Raw genomic sequence first — 22,533 nt, forward strand, 5'->3', positions numbered from 1 at the left:
AAAATGGCCGCTATTCGGCTATCGTTAATCGGATCATGAAAAAAATGCATGTGCATATGTCCCATATAATGTGTGATGTATGAGTGAAGTGTGAACTTAATCGGTCCATGCATGTTCGAGATACAGGTGATCACGGACGGACGGACGGACGGACGGACGGACGGACGGACGCACACAGGGCAAAACATAAGTCCCCGTTTTCGGACTACGTCCGAACGGGGACTAAAAAACGCGATTAAAATGCGGTCGGTTTCCGGTCGGACAAGACCGCGTGGTCGGAAATTAAGCGATAAGTGGTCGATGTAAAAGCGGAAGGTTGGGCGAAATGAGTACTGTATGACCATGTTTCTCCGACGAAGTCTCAACTGACTATAATGCTGACAATGGACGTTAGATAAACACGCATTGTTTGCAACTGGAAGCTTATCACCCGTTATATCAGAATCGTCAACAACAGAGTATACAGATAAGATGTTATCATTTAATCCCTTCCAAAGATAAACACTATGCAAATATCCACGAAACGGCAGTTGTAGTCTTTTCTGCTAGTGTTTTAAAACACTAATTTGAGCAACGTTATTTCGCAATTTCGATCTTTTGTAAACCTGGGGTGATGTATCAAGGTCTATGGTAACCGTTTTATCAATTTTTGAAAAATCAAGAAAAAAGTGAAAATTTCTTGCTACCTTAAATATTCATGATTTGTTCAAGATAGTATTATTTATGATTAACCGAGAGTATATTTGGCATTTGGGGTTGTATATATCTAGAAATCCGAATAAATGCGTACAAAAGAGAAAGAGGATGTTTTTTGGTAACGAATTCCGGTGCATCTAGTAAAGTGTAAATAATGTGAGGTTATTACGAGAATCCCTAAAAGTACACACGAATGAGTATCGCAGCGTACTGTCTGAGTGCATACTTTGAGGTATTCTCGTAATCACCTTATTATTAAACTTCTTTTCCCTCCAAGGATACATCATGAGAATGCCGAAATCCAAAAAGTTTAGAACAGAATCAGCGAACTTCTTTGTGTGGAGTCCGGTCAAACTCCGATGGCAGCCATGTTTGTTTTTATTATTAGAGGACGCTTATGCGCGTAATCATTCCATATTAGGAATTCGCATTTCCTTATATGGTAGAATGAAAATACCCTGTAAAATACCTAAGCGACGTTACATGCATACAGCAGCCATCCTTTTAATTGTCGGTTACGACAGCGCCCCCAACGGTTTATATTATAGTGCAGTCGTTTTTATACAATTGAATATGCATTGTAGGTACGAAGTAGATAAAAAGATATACATGTTGCGTGGGAAGACAAAATCTGTTTTTTATTTTACAGATAAGGTGATGATTTCTGGTCATGTTGTCCCAAACATGGGATATAGTTTTTGTGGCAAAATACCCAAAATTTTCACACAAAAAAAGGCCAGAAAAGACAAACGACATTCAATGTCACAAACGAATTACAACAAATACTTAATTGATGTTGCTAGGTGAGGGTTGTACAATTTGTGAAGGAGCAATACAAAATAGATCTTTCACCTTTTCAACAAGGATAGCACAAGCCTAGTAAAATGTAGCCTGGTTACAAGTAAAAAAATCATTCCTCCGATTATCCACTCACCACTGAGATCGCGTTTCTATGGGTGATCTAGACATTGATTGGCCCATAAATACAGCACATCTGAATATGCTAATGTACTCTTGTTAGTAATGCATGCACTGAGGTAAATTTCAGAGGTATTTGTATTGTCAAAATAAGTATTTTAATGATTCAGTATACATGTGAATAGGCGAATAAGGAGAGCATTACCAGTGGAACTGAATTACCTAGTGTGACCAGGAATTTTTAACACATTTCAACAAGTTTCACACCAAACATCGAAACCATCATGGGTAATTTGCATACGATTCATTCATTCTTGTGATTAAAAAAAAATCCAATTATGTTCATATCCACAATGCTTCAAAAGTTTCGAGGAGAACACTGCCTGGGTTCTCTGATTGATAAGCTGCCATATTGTAGCAAAATACTGTATTGTAACTGAACTATGACCTGATCACACAAATGGACATTAATAGCTACCGTAAAATCTGTATTAGAAGCCGCATTCCTAATAGAAGACGCACCCATTGTTTTTGAATAATTAAGAACCAAAAATTCATCATTTCTCATATGTGTTGATGCTCTAATAGAAGCCGCATCCCCTCTGTTGCATTGTACCATTTTAATAGAAGCCGCGGTTTCTAATACAGATTTTACAGTACTACACATATGTGTTTATGTTGTTGATGATGAATCGGGATACTTTGCAAGTATATGTTACTCTCAGGGACGGAGCTACATCACATAACATTCTATGTGGATAACACATGTATTTCTATGGCCTCTGTGTGAGCTGCTGTGAAACGTCGGGTGAAGAGTCGATGAAAACCGCTAAAGTCAAGAAAACAGCACAAACTCAACTATGAGACAATTCCGACAACCAAATTTATTTATGTTGCACATGAAGGGATTAGTCTTGTTCTCAAGCGTCTCAACAATTATCCAAAAGTACTTTTTTTTGAGAGAGTTTTTGATTGTTTTTTTTTTGTGTGGTTGCCAGGTGGTGTAAATGTCTGGATGATCACTCCCGAAAATAGAGACTCAAAACATGGTGTTGTTATTTACATGGCAGACTCTGAAATACATTGGTGCTACAATGTCAATCTCGAAAGCAAGGGTGAGATGGGTGGCACTTTGTAACGTTACTATGCTGAACACTCTGTACTTAATATGGGGAAGCATTCTGGGATGTCTATAAAATAGTTCATAAAATATATAAATTTTATTGATACACACAAACAAAGCAAGACAAAACATAATTCTGTGATAGTTTAGTATCAAAGCTAAAATTGCAAGACATCTCTGAGATTTAAGACAAGATTTAAGATCTATTAAACACCCCCCCCCAAAAAAACTTATTTCTAATGCACCAATCTGTACATCCGCAATGTTTTGAGGGAACCAATCAAATGACTTGTACTATAAACGTTATGAAGTAACTTTGTATGTAGTAGATGAACTTCCTAAGAAACACTTTTCAATTGGTGAAGTTGTCTTTCTGTCAGGAGTGTGTGATAGTTTATTCTAAAACACAAAAATGCTAAGAAGCCTTGAATGAACTGAATATTCATAAATTATTTTTCATATTTTAGTCCTAATTATTGGCCCTGTGATAAATAAATACTGATTGGTTGTTTCATTACCATGACATGACGTCTATAATGTATGTGTGAAAGGTCAACAAAAACGGAGATTGTAGTCATGTCAACTTGATTATCTGAGCAATCCAATACTGTCAGTAGACGCATCCCGTAGTCATCCTTCTCATCAGCAAACCTTCATGGTTACCATAGAAACTAAATCTCTTCAATTGCTCGCTATTATCAGATACCAAACCAATCCGGTACTCCACCTCTGTTGGTAAGATTGGATGTTTTCGTTTTCTCTTGCTCTTTCAAATCGTCTAGTACGTCTTTTTCTTCATCAAATTTGTCCGGATAGAGTTCAGGAAATTTAAAAGTCATTCCTTGGCCCTGAAAAATTGAAACACAGATAGACACTAGTTAAAGATTTGCATTTATTTGAACTTGAGCTATATTTTAAGATATAATTCAATTATTTTGTTTACAACTATAAAAACAAGGTATCAAACTTAAGATATATAATTTTGTTTATAGTAATATAGTTCGAACATAAACATGTCAGAGATATGGATGCAGAAGCTGATTTTTGATTAAGACGAGTTTTTAACATTGAAATGATTTTGTCCATCTTGTCCATATTGAGAGATATTGCTCTGGAACAGCATTAATTAAAAACAAAATGGCCACTAGTTACCCATTTTGAATACATCTGTATATCTATAACATGATGTATAATGAATATATAAAATTTGAACAAATCATGTTCGATATACAGCTCTAGAAACGCATTTAATAAAACAAAATGGCCACCACTAGGCCATTTCGAATCAGGTTTGAAAAATAAAATGATGTGCATCAGAGACCCTTAATGGCTTATGCATGTACCAAGTTTGAAAAAAATCCATCCATAAACGACAAAGATCCAGTTCCAGAATGACAGAAATGCATAATTTTTGATGATTTTTTAGCACAAAATGGCTGTAATTTAGCCATTTTGAATCAAACCAATATACAAATGTATCTGTATATCTATAACATGATCTATAATGAATATATAAAATTTGAATATAATCAGTTGTGATAGGCACTAGAACTGCATTCATTAAAACATAATGACTGCCAGTTGGCCATTTTAGATCTGATCTGAAACACAAAATGACATGCACAAAGTCTGAAAAAAATCCACCCATAAATGCTTTTTGGAATTAGATAGTGAAACAATTATGTTTGATTTATGTGTGAAGTTTGAAAGTACTGTTTAAGATATAGATACAGACAGACGCACAGAGGTAAATCCATAAGTACCCATTTTTGGACTGCATCCGAACGGGAAATACAAAGGACATAAGAGTAAGCATTTATTTTACAAGCTTACTTGCAATGCACCCATTTCATATATCTTCATTTTTCACATTTTTTCAAAATAATTCTTGGAAGACATTGTTTGAATAAATAGAATACCAGAATAGCCAAGCCACAGTTTCTTACTTAATGGGATTTTCTTAAAAACTAAGTGGCAGTCTAATATGCCTACAGCAACATCTCAGATGGGACAACAGTTATTACATTATTAATAATACAGCGCCCTCTATATCAAATTAACAATGCACTGTAGATGGGGCTATGCTATAAGTTCTACTGTAAGTGATTACAGAGTTAAGTAGGCTACTATGACATTGTTCAAGTGTAGCATTCACCAGGTGTTGTGAAGTATATATATATATATTCACAAGAAGTCCTATTAACTTTAGTCTTGCTTCAAATGCCTACAATGTCAACAACAAATGCTAAATTTTATGTATAAAAAATTTTATTAATTTTTGCTGATAATGGTTCTAAATCAAAAACTTGTTGGGGTATATCAATACCGCATAACTAATTTTATATGAACATCATTTATTTCACTATTCAAAATTAAGAATAAATAATTCAATTATAGCATGATATAGCCAAGTAGTTAACAACAGCGCCCTCTATAGTCAAGCAACAATAGCAGAGGGCACTTTGACAAGATTTGATAAGCACACCATCCGGAGAAGAAACAATGTTACTTAAAATCTGTATTATAAATAAACATCCTTAACCAATCATTTTGACTTATTACATATTACGTTCCAAATGCACAAGGAACTCATTTGTCTGACATCACATCCCTAATAGTTCAGAGTATCTTTACAAAAAAAAAAAAGAAGACATACACGTACTTCCTCTCGTTCCTACTTTCCCATTGTTATACAACAAAACTTTACACACAAGTACTGTTTAAATCGCGCACACAGACAGACTTCCATCAGCGTATACTTCACACAATGCCGATACACTTCACTGGTTTTATTCAATAGCACCTACCGGTATTTACTGTACGTAGAGGTGACCTACTTTCAACACCTACGTACCATCCTACAACCAACTAAGGAATGGAATTCATCTAAATCAATTACTCTTTGTGTACAGTGAATCGCACAAATTTCACGGCACGCGCATTTTAGTGAGTCACGGTCAGAGTAAAATTGTGTAAAAGGAAATAGTACATTCAAGCGTTGTCTTTTAAAATGTTCGGCAAACTAGAAATTCTCTGTTGAACAAGCAGGTTATTGTGAGAGCTGTGCTAGTAACAAATCGCCTGCTGAGGTCACAATACAAGAGTCATTACGACATTCCATTGATGCTTTCCACAGGTGATGAGTTAAAAAATCTCTACAAAATGGTCTTTATTTTAAAAGTGATAATTAGCTAAAATAGCTGTTAATTAATTAATTAATTAATTTGTGTGTAGTAGAGAAGAGAGGGTGGAAATGGAATGGCACGTTCAACAAAATCTTTAATACAGCGAGTCAGACTTTTGCGAAATGTTAACTTCATGATTACTGCTTATAACATTTAATCAAAACTAAAAGTTTTAAAGTATTTTGAATTTTTTTTAAACTTATATATAGCAGCCAAATTAGAATTTACGAATAATCACATTTTTTCCCTAATGAGATTGAGAAAAAATAGACACAAAATGTAAGATTGTTATTTACTTGTATGCTTTATTCCGTTTTAATTTCATAAGACAATTTTTTTTTTCACATTTCCAAACTCGGCAAAAAACCACAAAATTTTATAGTAGTGATAATTTCTCTTGGGTCCTACAATAGTAATTTTGTCTTAGCAAAAGCCATAAAATCTTCAAATTATGAAAAATTGAGCGGTTTATATTAAAAGTGTTCACAATTGTACATATGCAGAGCATCAAACAGTTTACTTAACATTATCATAGAACTACCGAGTTCTTAGTATCCCAGATTGGCCTCTGAAAAAAAAGTATGTTACTTTCAAGTCCTGACTTTAGGATTGGAAGTATGTAAGGTCATCATGTATTTCAACCTTTTCACCACCAGTTCCCTCTTTTCATCACAAATTCAAAAAAAGATTCTTGTTTATAGTCTGCGCTTTCCTTCAGAAGATAACATTTTTTGAGTCAAAACTGAAAAATTGACTCAAATTGTGTCTGTTGGCTCCAAAATTAGGGTTCATTTCCAGAAATATTGAAGAACACAAGAAAAAAGTCAAATTTGGGTGAGAAGGTCTGGTGGTAAAAAGATTAATACTATTTTCACCTTTTTCTATGAAAATGGAAATTTTTTGAAAATATTCTCAAGGCTTTGATAAAAGAGAAAAAAGATTTTTAGTTATTAAGTTAGCATAGTAGATAATATAAATAAAGCACATGAAATTTTGAAAAACAAAGAAGATGAAGGCAAAAAGAAATAGTGTTGGTGCTTCCTCAGAATGTTTTCTCTTACTAATGTAGTGTTCACAAGCTATTGTTTGTATCTATGTACATAAATTTGCCCACACAGAGAAACAGACCTACCTGGCCTATTATATATTGGGCCTACTCAAACTACCAATAGAAGACTTCAAGGAATTTTTCAGTTTCGCTTTTAACAAAAGATGTTTCCCACATGACATGTCATCTGACAATCAATCAGGTGATAACTATGATTAGTATTCAAATTACTAATATACCGACTTAGATTTGGATGTTCTTTTCAGAAATAGTTTATATCTACCTATCTCAGTTCGATGATGCAACATGAACATTGTAATGCGAAAAAAAAAAATGATTTCTATTTCTGGTGATAAACAGCACCATCTCTTTTTTTTGTTGTTATTTTAAATTTAATTCGTAGCATGGCATTTTTATATATGGCAAATTAATTTTAATTTTTTTTTACATTTTTTTAAGATCATAAATTAAAGTACATATTTTGAACTTGCATTAAACTTTTCACCACCAGACTTTCTCATCCAAATTTTTCAGCACTTTTTTCTTATATTCTTCAATATTTGAGTCAGTGTTCAGTTTTAACTAAAAAAATTCGACAAATTTTGTCCAAATGTTATCAAAGAAAGAGCAGAATATAAACAGGACTACATTGTATTTTGTGAAGAAAAAAGGGAACTGGTAGTGAAAAGGTTAAAGTTATTGGGTGACAGACTTGAATACTCAAAGTGTTTACTTTACTTATTTGTGGTGACAAGCCTCGTTGACTTACGGTAATTAAGACCGTCTTTTATTGCATTCTACGAATCAGGCATGAACTTTTCAGGCAGTTTGGCAGAAAGAAAAACTTTGCTGAAAACAGGTTACCTTATCGCAAGACAATATTCCTGATCAAACTGTGTAGTTGCCTATCAATCATATTATACATGTAACCTTGGTCCTGTAATGTGAATTTAACATTCTGGCTCTGTAATGTGAATTTCAAACCTACAATAAACATTTGTCCACATCAGCCAAGTTTATAATTGCGACTAAATGTTTGCATGACTTTGATTTAAGATTTTTAGTTTTAATTTGTAGTCACTAAAGTGAACAAAATAGTCGCTTCCCGTTTTCCCATGAAGCTGTTATTAAATTTACATGTAGGTTATAACCTACTGTTTACGAGTTGTACACCAACGAGGAATTTATTAACATGTTACTGTAGAATACTTTATTTTAGCTGGAATTAATTTTCGCTGAAAAGACTTTTTGGTTTTTTTTTTATAGAATTTATTTTAGCTTATTTTTGACGAGTTGAATGTCAAATATAGGCAAAATAGTATACTAGTATTCGCTGGAAGTTATTTCATTTACCGGTAATCATTCTTTCATTGAAAATAGTGAAAATTAGTTGAAAGCTATAAATAAAGTATTTTACAGTAATCAACCCTGTAACTCTAAATTATAGGACGTTTGCTTGGACATTTTAAGTTAACACGAAGCCTGTTGAAAACCACCACTGACAGACAAAGTGAATGGGGAAAAACAATGCCAGCAGGCAAAGTGTTATCATACCAGATTTTGTAAATTATATATTAAAAGTACATTCACAAACACAGATGACTTAAAGTGAATACCTCAGAGTCACATGTCCCTCTGTGGATAAGTACTTTTAATGGAGGAACAATTGTGGTACCAATACTGAATCAGCAAACTTTAGTTTTTACAGACATCTCTTATCGGTTGTCATTGCGGTTTCATAAACAATACTCATTGTTGCATTCAGTACGTTGAGTTGTACAGTGAGTGGGTGCGTGGTGATTGTGACAAAGAAAGACAAAAGTATGGAAGAAATGATGAAATAATAAACAAATGCAAAAAGGCTTGTACGATAATCAGATTCCCGAGTATGTAGGGGGGCACACAAAAAATATCACTAAATATGTCACACTTTTTGGGATAACAAAAAATGCCTTATCACTTTCTTATCCCCCCCCCCTTCTCCCCACCCACTGTACCCATACACTGCTTTCCATGGGTGTGTCATTTTCTCATAAAACCACCTCCAAACTTATCTGAACATCACTATCTTGAGATTAGCCCAATGATTACTTTACATAGCATGAGGTTGCACGAGTTATAGATTGTATATTGAATCTAAATGCCAATTTCACACAATTTTTCTCAAAATTTATTTGTAAAATTTCAAACTGACTGAATATGGCACACCATAAGAGAGTGTGCCTGATTTAGTTCTACATGGATAATCAAGTTGCGGTACAGTACAGTACAGTAATTGCATGTCATTTCAATCAAAGTTACATGTGCTGACTATATATAATAGAATAAGTAAGGCTAATTATATCAAAAATCTGGTTCTAGACAGTTCTGAAAATTACGGCCTTTTCTGCATTTTGTCTGACGTGGACAGAGACACGTTCTCCTGCGTAAACGTATGAATGGTTAGTAAACAAAAGAACGCACATGTATGCTTTTGTGAAGGTAAACAGACTTACCGTAACACTGCCTTCCCATATTTTGGAGAGAAAAAAATTATAAATTTATTTTATGCATATAAGTTCAAGATTATGTATTTCTATGCAAATTATCTATGGTCATTTCACCAATGTCAGATTGTTTGATTTCATGTATTTCCTTCTATGATGTGAATGACTAGCACTTCTGAAAACTAATTTTGATGTAATTTTTCACATTTGTAGTTAAACCATACTTATTTACTCACAAAAACCTAAGAGTACAACTCATTGGAGAGAAAAAAAAATTGAAATTTCTTTTTACTTATATGGTATTTTTTACACTATTACTCGAAACACAAAATTTGTTTTATTTGGCCTAAACAATGCAACCGTAGCTATGGGGGCTCATGTTACGTAAAACAGGTGTGTCGTCTACGCTTAAAATAGAACATAATAAAGTATTAACTACATAGTGTTGGTGAATAGTTGTGGTTCTAAGTGGAATCACACTTCTAAGAGTGAATATGGCCTTGTCGAATTTATGTCAGGATATCCCCAATAAATAAACTGAAAAAATATCAATAACTGTGCCGGGCTTGAACTTCAGAATTGAGAGGGCAGCGCTTCTCAAAGCAAAATTTGATAAAATTGCATTTTAATAGTACATGCTTGTCAGGCTATGCATAGCAACCAACCAACCAACCAACCAACCAAGGGGTGTTGTAGACGGTTGGTGGTTGGTTGATCTAAATTAAATAAGTTTGACTTTGATAAAATTAAAAATTGTCTTGTGTTATGTTAGTCTACAACGTTTTCACCACCAGTTCCTTCTCTTCACCACAAACAAAGACTGTGTTCCAGGATTCGTGGTGAATTTCTATACTATCAACATACATCAAGTTTGCAGCGTTTCATGGACATATGGTGTTGCAAGGACGCACTGGCAACCATCAATGGCTACAATATTATCCTAACAGAACTAATTGCAAACTAAGTAATTATTTTTACTATGTATATTCATACTTTTCAATATTTATTAGACTATTGTGAAACATGACACATTCATATATAATTGTACTATCGATACTATCCCGATGCTTGTTTAAAAACTCGTATCCTCAAGAATATATATTCAAATACGCACTCGGTTTTATATCTAATGTAAGTTTCAATGGAATAAACGTATATATATTTTATATTTATAAATCAAAAATCATTTCATCACAAATAACAAAATAGTCCTGTTTATAGTCTGTTTTTTCCTTCAGAAGATTGCGACAAAAATAGTCAAATTCTTTGAGTGAAAACTAAAAATTGCCCCAACTTGTGTCTGCTGCCTCGAAAATTAAGGTTCATTCCCAGAAATATTGAAGAATATATGAAAAATCTGTGGAGAAATTTGGGTGAGAATGTCTGGTGGTGAAAAGGTTGAACAGGTGGGTGGTCTTTATACACAGGTTGCTTATACGTTATGCCTTGAAAGTGGTCACTATAGGCAGGTGGTCTTTATATAGAGATGGTCAGTAACACAGGTTTGACAGTGTAGGAAATTCCTGCCCGTCCGCACGCCCGAGACGGGTAACTTTCGTATCGGACTGGTTGAATTTCAAACTTCCCTGTCCGGTGGTCGGGTAACATGTTACCACATTCTTCCGCCGAAATTAAAATAAAAACAAGCTACCATTCTTTATATGTGCTCTAAACATTTTAAACAGAAACGTGATCAGCCAAAACTATGAAAATATTGCATTGCCGTCGCACATCGCGACTTGCCGACACGCATTCTCAACCCACAACACGGAATCCATTGACTTATTAACATAATAATAGGTACGTGACCTCGGGTCAGGTCCTATCTCCCATGGTGCAGTGACACTTCCGGTGACCCCTGACCAGTTCTATCGTTGAGTAGTTTGTTTACAAAGTTTTCATTTCGCGTACAACATGTATCGTTTTTTGGGGATAGACCCTCCAACAAAGAAACAGAAGTCGAGCATCGATAGAATTGCGGCAAATAAGGAGTATGACCAGTCAAAACGTACTCGCAAAATCGTTCCAAGCTGGAAGACGGAGTTCAAAGAATGGCTGGTCACCGATGACACCGGTAATCATACGGTGTATTGCCGTATCTGCCGGGCTATTTACGGGCCGTTATCAAACCGCAAAATACCAGACAAACTCCGTAAGTACGGAAAGGGATCGTTTGTAACCGGCTGTACCAATTTAAGACATGATGCCCTCACATGCCATGAAATGTCAATTGGTCATAAACAAGCCAAATCGATATTCGACGCAAAGAATGCTCCACCCACAGTCACTTGGGGGCTGAAAATCAATAAATACTAATTTTTTTTAAAAAAACAAGTTTTATGGAAGGACAGAGGAGAAAGAAGTTGAGTGCTATACAGGCAGTAGATGAAGCAGTAGAGCAGCAGAGAGCTGCTGAAGCACTTGATGAGGAGGAAGTTGCAGAAGCTGAAACAGATGGTGATGGTGATGCTCATTTGGTAGCTGGATTAGATTCTGACTATGGTTCAGATTTTTCTGAACTAGCCGAGAGCAACAGTGACACAGACGTCTGATATATCATGTTCTAAATATGCATGTTCTCTACAGCTACTTTGTTGTTAAAATAAACCGTGCATAGTATATTGTATACAACTTGTGTTTATTTGTGTGTGTGTGTGCGAAAATAATTGAAAAAATGTGCGGGACTGGTAACATTTTAGCAGGGCTTGTAACTTTTGAAAGTTACCAGCCCTGATGTCTGGTATGTAATCTGGCGAAATTTCCTACACTGGGTTTGACTGTATTTTTCTAAGGACACCAAGGCAGACTTTTAGGCAATTTCTTTGGTGCTTTCGTAAAGTTCAAGCATTGATAGCGTGACATGACTAATTCCAGTTACACCGATAGTTCTACTTGTCAACTGCTTCCTGCGAAGTTCTCCAGAACACCACCTGACGTCACTCAGTCAATAATAACCTTTAACCTGTTAGGCATAGCGAACAATGTATAATCTACTTGTACTGTCTGGTGTTTCCTGTCTGTGTATTAACCACAATAGCCCCTTAAGCATATATTCACTCTAACGTGAAAGAAAATTTTGTATTTTCTGGTTTTTTGTTCAATTTCCAACAAATGTTGTACACGAGTCAAAATCACATGCATGTAGCTAGATTGTATTTCTTCATACACCGCATAGAAAAGTAGGTGGGCTCATTTGTTAACAGGGACAAGAATAACAGGATGATTAAAACACTCATCATAGGTAAACCCCCCACCACCCCCCGTGCCCCCAACACCATGCTTAGTCAGAATACCAAATAAAGTGCTTTCGCTTATGAGAAACTTTTTCACGATTACCGGGGGTACATAAAATTGAGATGACAATTCACAGTAACTTTTGTAAAATTTCATGTCATTCAAACATACCTCAAAATTATTAAAATTAAATTGCTGACTGACGTAAGATTGTATCTGCGCTACTGAAATGGGTAATCTTTACTGCATTATTAAATCAATAACGTATAATTTTTATACGTATTATAACGTATTAACGTATTTATAACGTATTAAATGTGTATCAGACACATGACTTCATGATTTTCTCAAACCTCGCAAAAAGAGCAAAGAAATAATCACATTATACAAATTGATTTCGAAGTTTGCATTTTAAAGCATTGCACTGTGTTCTATGCAGGTCCCACAACAACGTATACAACGCATAGAAAATACATAGTTTGTTTATGCAAAATTTGAACACGGCGCTGCGCATCCACAATATCGCTTCAACCTTCAGCACCACTTCTCTCTTTTCATCACAAATTCACAAAATATAGCATATTTTCTAAAGTCATACATGTATTTGTACATTTTTGTACAAATATTTCTAAATTTTCTTTTCAATTCTAGATCAAAGGGATATGATTTCTTATGGGCTATAGGTTTGCGGTCCGAAAAGTCTGAAGTTATGAAAAATTGAAATTATGAAATTATGAAAGCTGACTTAGTATAATTTTTAATAGAACATGCATGCTTGTGAATTTCTTTCATTTCCCAAAGCAAGAAGTTTTCGTGAATTTCACATGTTGGTGTAAAATCATGTATTTTGTATCAGTGAAAATGTCTCCGAGGTTCTACGTTACAAAGTGTCAGAAACTTAATATTAGTTTTTACAAATGCTATGAAATCGCAAAACACAGATGAAATACCTAACAGTGAAAATTAAGCAGTTCATAGTAGTTTAAGACAACAGAAGACAGAAACAGGAAAGGGGTGTGGCATCTAAAAATAGTTCCTTCTGTGGCCATCCAACCATGCACACCACAAAAGCTCACAAGACATGCTACAATGGACACATAAAAATTATAGGGAAGGCGTCATTACAGACTATCTGGACATCATAGTGTCCTTCTTACTTTTATACACAGCTGACCATGCCAGTCACAGCCAACCATGCGTTCCATTGTAAGACGTATTTAATTACAGCATGACATATAGCTTAATATACAGTCGTAGAACTATGACGTCAAGAGAAGTGTGAGAAATTGGTAACTTTCAATATCATCACGGCTTGAACCAAGCACACAATATGGCTATAGCTACAAATAGATTACATGACATAAAGTGATGCAACCTCAAGTGTTTACAGGGGGTAACATGACTGCTGACGTCATAGTACCATTATTACACAGTATGAGCAAGTGGAAATATACATTATCATCAGAACCAGGGATATTATTGGATAAAATACAATAATACACATTACAACATTGGTTCAAGATTTTAGACAAAATGGAGAAAATTGTTCATTGGCTTCAGGTCTTGATAAAAATAAAAAGTCATGCAACCCTATTTTGTAAAAAGTGCCAAAAGTTGACCTTCAAAAGGTTTTCACCTTTTCACCACCAGTTTCCTCTTTTCATCAAAAATTCACAAAATAGTCCCGTCTAATAGTCTGCAGTTTCTTTCAAAAGATTGGTACAAAAAAATAGCTGAATTTTTTGAATAAAAACTGAAAATTGACTCATATTTTGTCAGTTAGCTCAAAAAATTCGAGTTAATTTGCAGAAATATTGAAGATATTGAAGAATAAAAGAATGTCTGGTGGTGAAAACGTTAATTATGTATACTGTGTGTGTTATTAGTAAAACATGCACTTATGTACATGACATGGTCAATGTGAGCTTCTAATAGATATTCATAGCTGCAAATATTAATAACACATTGAGGAAAAAATGTATGATCATGCAAATAAATTATACAATAATTACAATCAATTTTCTATACAAAAAAATCCTGAAAACAGCATTGGTGATTTTCAGTCGAAGTTGACTACAAATTACAAAATGCCACTATAAATCAGATTACAATGAAAATGTTGTTTTGTGAAACACCTACAATTAATATGCCAGAAGTTCATGGTCAATGAGATAAACAAATAAGTGTACACAACAAGAAATTATGCAGCAGCAAAAAAACAGCTGCTAAAATGCTAAATACTAACTTCCTTGTAAACCTGTTAACACTGTACTAAGTATAGCCTAGATATCAATTGGACCATATCTCCACTCAAAATGCAATCTGTACTTTCCTTTCAATCTCAGGTTACCTAATCCACCTAAACTATAAATATTTATTATTTCCTGCTTTTTACCTCTTTGACCGCAATAGTTTTATAATTCAACTTTTTGTAGAATAGGCCTTGAACTTCAATGATGCATCAGCGGCAATCGCCTTAACGCCCAATTTACGACGCAAACAATTCAAAATAAGTTACAGTTTAAAATACTTTATTGGCTGGCAAAAGACAAGCTTACGTGCCCCGCCTTAATGAGTTTACCTTAGAACACCATTCAACTTTTTCTTCATCATTCCAACGCCAAAACAATTTTATTGATTTGGCCTTAGAAAATGGGTACCCTGAATCCCTGTTAAATCTGTACAAGCCTGGCAATTTATATTAATACTCTTTGCTAAACAGACATAATTTCCTATTGTCTATAGTTCTTTATCACAATTTTTTGGTACGCAACAATTTTTCTAAATAATTTCTAAAAATTTTATCAAGACAAAATAAAATTATCTTGCCAGTCAAAAACATCACCAAAAATACAAACAATTTTTGGAAGAATTTTTTTTTTATCATTGGCTCTTGTCAATTACATTAAAAACTGTAATTAATTTTATTTTGCAGATAAGTAATTATCACAAATTATGACAATCAGTTTATAAACAATTAGTTTATAAGAAAAAATCAGATAGACACTCACATTGTCTGTACAGGACATGTAATTCACACCTAACAGACATGCTTCCAAAAGGACAGAGTTCACTTGAGGTCAGACTATCTAGTCAGGAAGGAAGTCCATCATAACATGTCTACAACACATCTGAAGGATTTCCAGCGAAAACTGAATCAAATGAACACTAATTGGCAAAATACACACAGACCGTGTATATTATTTATCATTAAGTACGAACAAGTTTCAGGATGGACCTGGAAAAAGATAATTTTGACACAAATTTCCTGGAATTTTGCTAGATTTTTATCTGTATCTGATTATTTGAAAGACAAAAGCGAAAACTATGCATAGTAGATTTACTCTAATGTAACCATGACGATGGAAGAAAATGAATCGCTATTTGAGGCACACTATTTTTTTGCCCTTCTCCGTCTAAATAAGATATTGGTGGTCATTTGTGTTATAGAACATTAGATAAATATAACTACCCATATTACCAGTCTCCCAAAAAGTTCTGCGTGCAAATATTTTCCAATCTCAATGAACGCTTATACAATTACGGACGTTTATACGATGATGGTATGCACAAATCTGATATTCACTGAAGACCTTGTGTGATTTAAAAAAAAAATGTCAAAAAATAAATAATTACGAGAGTATCACAAAATCACAAGACAAGCACACATTTCTGGAAATAATGCGAAAGTGTGATTCTGTTAAAAAACTGGTTAGTGTTCATTTCATGCTGTGTCAATTAGTATACTTTTTTATTTGCAATGCGTATATTACATGCGTTTTCAGTTTTTAAATACAGCGATAATTCGGCTAATTTCTGACCCTGCTTTCTGTGATGATATTGGTTAAATCTTCATCGCATATAAATATGCGTCGCTGACGACAGTTTGCATCATTTCATTCATTACTACAAAATCCGACCATATACAGCTTCACTTTCCTCCATCGTCACATCATACTAGTATGAATGTTCTTTTAAATTTAAATCATAATAGTATGAATGTCCTTTTAAATTTATCACCGAGGTCCAGAGTCTCTGCACTTCCCGAGATCTCTAACATGAACAGCACTATTGGTTTTGTTTACATTGTGTCTCAACACCCGTGTTTTAATCTTACATGTATCACTGATAAGGATGATTTTTGGAGTCATCAATTCCAGTTACAGCATATAAGATATGTGAATTAGTAGACAGTTTCTCTTATCATGTCATAAAATGACCTATAAATCCAATAGAGAACCACCAAAGGAACATGTACATACGTGTATACACACTATCAAATCATTCAAACTAGCAGTTATCAAGAGGAAGACATATATTTTTTACTAGAAATTACAAAAATATTTGCTAAAATTGCAGAATTGAAGATGCTGTCACTAAATATTAAATTCTAATAGAGGTTCATCAGGGTACAAATATATAACCGGTCACTGGTAGCATAGTGGTTGTCGCATCAGACTCATGATCGGTAGACCCAAGTTCAAATCCTACCTTAGGCTGAACATCAAAAGGGACGACCCCCTATCTAACGAATGCGACTTTGGGGGAACCTTGGTTAAAGTGCGCAGGTGCTTGTGTTCGACAGAGCCCGGTTGACGCCAGGGTAGCGCATTAAAATTGCCATCTGATAGGGTGATGGCCACACAGACCTGTCATGTAGTCCCAAACAGGAAACCACTTCTGTGGCACTAGCACTTACAAAAAAGAAAAAAAGTCAGGAGACAACAGCGACATTCAATGTCCGGAACTGTTGCCTGGCACAAAAACATTATAAGGGTACAAATATACTTAGCATCAAAGTAATTGAAGCAGCATATTGAAAATTGAATTTTCACAAAAATGACAAAAATATTCACTAAAATTAGAAAATTCAAAATATCTTCTATAAATGCTCAAATCTTATAGAGGTCCATCCAAGGTACATACATGTACTACATATACCCATTATGAAACCAATCAGAGCAGAGGTTTTCATGAAAAAGTCAAGAATAACGTTTCTGACTAAAAATTACAAAAATATTTAGTTAAAAATGAATAATAGAAAATAATCTGAGAGAGGTCCACCTAAGGTACACATACATTATGCATATATGAAGAATAAAAGTTGTTGAATTTCCAAGAAGATGACGATTAAAGGAAAAGTTGACACAGGACACATTGATGGGCAATCACTTATACTGACATGTCTGATGACAGCAGAGCGTCTGTTTACAACTATTATTATAAGCATTCAAAACAAGAGATATGTCTGTAGATTACGTGTGTTTATTTAAGATTATATGAGTTTATTCAACGCTTCCTTAATTCCCAGGATTGCTCGATGACACATGTGTTAACAAGACTAATTTGACTTTTATACTGTACATGTTAATTGGCCACTGTCCAAGATTTCCAGGCATTCCTACATTACCCAGGGAAGTGAAGATGATATCGCAATATCCTACATGTACACACCACGCACAATTCCCATCACGACTTCATTTTATAACTCGGTGGCCATATTAAACGTACTGTATCTATTAGCTAACAAAGTAGCCAACATTTATTTTTGATACTGTGAATTGTAATTTGGCTAGTATTAATTTTCACTATTCTGAAATGATGAGGTTATTAGCGATTACAAATCATTACCAGTGAAATGGCCCATGGTTAATTGTTAACACTTTTGAACTGACCATACACTCACATGTCTTCTAGAATACATCTCAATAAACTAGTTTTGAATTTATTGGCGTGTTCACTGGTTGCTACGTTACTGAACGTTCTCGCAACAGAAAGGGCGTCGATTTAACAATGAATCTTTACAAGTTGTATGTGCTAATTCCCCCAGAAATACATGTATCAAAGATACATACAAATACATTTTTACCCAACTTTATCGCATGTGTATGAATATAAAACATGTTTTCATCGCTACCCAGGGTTAGAAAGTTAAGTAAGGTGGACCGATTTCGAGTCAAACATACACCCAGTTGCCCTTGAACAGAATATCACAATATGATTACAGTACTGTAGAATACTTTATTTTTCGCTTGGAATTTATTTTCGCTATTTTCACTGAAGGGATGATTCCGTGAAAATAAAATCCAGCGAACACACTTTTTTTTCCTATATTTCACATTAAACTCACCAAACATCAGTGAAAATAAATTCCATACAAAACGCCCAAAAAACCTTTTCAGCGAAAATTATTTCCAGCGAAAATAAAGTATTCCACAGTAACCATAAAAGTATTTCTGAAGGAACACACATACCGGACAAGTTTCGCGATTTGTTGCCTAGTAATACCAATCACAAAGCAAGGTTCAAATACCAGTATCATAAAATCTGTATTAGAAGTTGTACCCCTATCAGAAGACGCACTAATTTTTGAACAAACGAGAACCAAAAATTCATCATTTCTCATATGTTTAGATGCTCTAATAGAAGCTGCATCCAGTCTGTTGCATCATACCATTTTGATAGAAGCCACGGTTTACAGTATATCAGTATTCGCAGTGCAGGTCAATGTATGTGATACTGCTCTACCCCATGTGATGATTTTCAGGGGGGTCAGAAATTAGAACTAAAAGTATCCATTTAAATTTCATACAGTAGAATGGCTAGTGTCATACAAATATAATGAAGTTATGGCTACTGTGTAGTCAGTTTCAATCGATAAGAGGCCATTGATGCTAACTCATGGAACTAGACTCTTTCCAATCACATCACGGAGACTCAGGTTACAAGCCTACTTAAATCTAATCAGACGTTTCAAACTATTATAACTATACGCATACATGTCCACACTACGACCACTTGATGTGTTGATCGACAAACCATTTAAAAAATATCTGCAGGAATGGTGTGAAGTCATTGACAGTTAACTAAAGGTCATACATGGGTTTTTCTAGAAAAAAAGAACAAGAAGGAGCACACCCAGGCGAGGGAGCGGAGTGACGCCATATCAGAAGGTTTCTGTGCCGTTTTAACGGTGTATCTATCGCCATTGAAATATTTTTGGAATAATTTTAGTGTATTTGGTGTCCAGACACATTGTCAGCTGGTGTTGCTGGGAAGTTTTCACGGAGGAAAATATATTTGAGGAAGATTTCATGTGCGCGGCTCAAGAAATACATTTATGACTTGAAATTCAATCTGCAATTGGGTAAGAGGGTGCCAGCCGAGAGTATCAGGACACTGCGCCCCTGTTCCTCGGTTTAGAAAAAACCCTGGTCAACAGTTCTGGTGAATGTCCAATGATAGATTTATAGCATTACAACATTGTCAACTGGTTCATGGGTAGGTAAGAGACTGTAAGACTGGAATAAGTATAGTGAACTGAGCGGATACGGTGGTTAGCGTGTTCGCCTCACATCATGGAGGTTCTAGGAATGATTCCCGCAGACAACTGTGCTTTACTGAAGAGCTTCTATGGTTTTAAAAAACACTTGATAGCTGTTTGGAGGTTCTGGGATTGATTCTCAGAGCTGCCCGTCTTTTTAGGTATTGGAGACTAATTCAGAATTCAGTTTTCTGGCGGATAATTTATAGTAGGATGTTTTTAAGTTATTAAAATTTCCACAAATTATTCATAGTTTGCGTTTAGCTTTTTGAGGTAAGGGGTGGACCATTTGATATCCGTGGGGGGGGGGGGTATTTTGTGGAAATAAAAATTCCATGACTGACAATGCTTGAAAAAAAAATTCTACACTATATGCATGTAAAAGGTCTGCTGAAGAAAAAAATAATTCCATATCAGATAGGGGAAAAAAAGTAGGCTTCATTTCAATCTTCCTGCCCCCCCCCTCCCAGGAAATATCAAATATTCCGCCCTAAGTGTCAAACTTTGTTACAGTCAAATTAACCATTTCACCACCAGACCCAAATTTTTCTGCACTTTTTTTTTTTATATTTTTCAATATTTCTGGAAATAAACGCTAATTTTGAAGCCAACAAACAAAATTTACTCAAAAATGTGGCTATTTTTGTCCCAATCTTCTGAAGGAAAGTGCAGACTATAAACAAGAATATTTTATGAATTTGTGATGAAAAGAGGAAAAGGTTAATATTGAAATCTAAAATGGTGGCTGTCAACGGGTTAGATAAAACTGAGCTACGGCTTCCCAAAACAAAAATTACTTACTTGTGAAATGTTGAATAGTAATCCAAATCATTAATATTTCATTTCTTAATTAAAACTTATGTCTTGCCTGTCAGCACAAATTGTGAGAAAACACAAGCAGACTAGTCATACTAACATAGGATAGCATCATTTCTAAAACAGAAACATTGTCGGCTGAGAGTGAAATATTTTGTTTATTTCCTGTTCATAGTTGTGGTTTCTACAAGGTTACTTTACAGTCAGGTTGGTTCACTCATCAGAATTATCGCAGCTCTTGACAATTTCCTGTCATAAAATGTTCACTCCTTTATTTGTGTTATTGTTAAAGCAGGTAAAAAGTTTTTTGAGTATCAATTACACATTCCATTCCATTCCATTCCATTCCATTCCATTCCATTCCATTCCATTCCATTCCATTCCATTCCATTCCATTCCATTCCATTCCATTCCATTCCATTCCATTCCATTCCATTCCATTCCATTCCATTCCATTCCATTCCATTCCATTCCATTCCATTCCATTCCATTCCATTCCATTCCATTCCATTCCATTCCATTCCATTCCATTCCATTCCATTCCATTCCATTCCATTCCATTCCATTCCATTCCATTCCATTCCATTCCATTCCATTCCATTCCATTCCATTCCATTCCATTCCATTCCATTCCATTCCATTCCATTCCATTCCATTCCATTCCATTCCATTCCATTCCATTCCATTCCATTCCATTCCATTCCATTCCATTCCATTCCATTCCATTCCATTCCATTCCATTCCATTCCATTCCATTCCATTCCATTCCATTCCATTCCATTCCATTCCATTCCATTCCATTCCATTCCATTCCATTCCATTCCATTCCATTCCATTCCATTCCATTCCATTCCATTCCATTCCATTCCATTCCATTCCATTCCATTCCATTCCATTCCATTCCATTCCATTCCATTCCATTCCATTCCATTCCATTCCATTCCATTCCATTCCATTCCATTCCATTCCATTCCATTCCATTCCATTCCATTCCATTCCATTCCATTCCATTCCATTCCATTCCATTCTATTCTATTCTATTCTATTCTATTCTATTCTATTCTATTCTATTCTATTCTAATTTTCTCTCCAGTGTCAAAACACTAATGGGTTACAATTTAATCTTACCGGTATTAGAAAAGTGACATTTTCAATAAAACACTATGATAATCGTATTTGCACTATGAGAAGCACATCCCCAATAGAAGTGCATATACATGGAAACCAAACATCTCATTTTCACTTTCCATCAAAAACCAGATGGGATATAACATTTTGTCGATTTTGGTTTATAATCAAGATTAAGTTCAGGAAAAATTATGGAAAAATGTGACCAAATTTACTGGTTGAGTGGTTGCCTTGTAAGTCATCATTATTATGTGCAAAGTACAAGTGTTTCAGTAAACACAGTATGGTTTTCCAGAGAACATCTGACTATATACATGTATATATTAGTCTATGTACATGTATAAGCCATATATCTACAGTACAATCTGCGCATAAGTTAATATTTAGCTGATTAACAATAGAAAATGATGGAACACACACTCAAATAAACAATTCTGCGTCCCATTTAAAACCCATCCACATTCATAATAAGGTATTGATCTACATTCACGTCACATTCATCAGTCTGATTACAAAATGATATACCTCGCACTATAAAAATTCAAAGACAGTATACAATTTCACAAAGGGTCAAA

General features: G+C 34.7%; 1 protein-coding gene across 1 annotated transcript in view; it reads right to left on the reverse strand.

The window, feature by feature from the left end:
- Positions 1-2,868: 2,868 nt before the first annotated feature.
- Positions 2,869-22,533, reverse strand: part of LOC100375364 (large ribosomal subunit protein uL23m-like) — a 36,363-nt gene continuing 16,698 nt past the window's right edge. The window contains exon 4 of the mRNA XM_002733628.4: positions 2,869-3,585. Within this exon, the coding sequence (XP_002733674.1) occupies positions 3,436-3,585 (150 nt within the window). The 3' untranslated portion in view covers positions 2,869-3,435. The remainder of the gene's footprint in view (positions 3,586-22,533) is intronic.

Source organism: Saccoglossus kowalevskii, chromosome 12 (assembly GCF_978046115.1).
Source record: "Saccoglossus kowalevskii chromosome 12, keSacKowa6.1, whole genome shotgun sequence".
NCBI classification, from domain to species: Eukaryota; Metazoa; Hemichordata; class Enteropneusta; family Harrimaniidae; genus Saccoglossus; species Saccoglossus kowalevskii.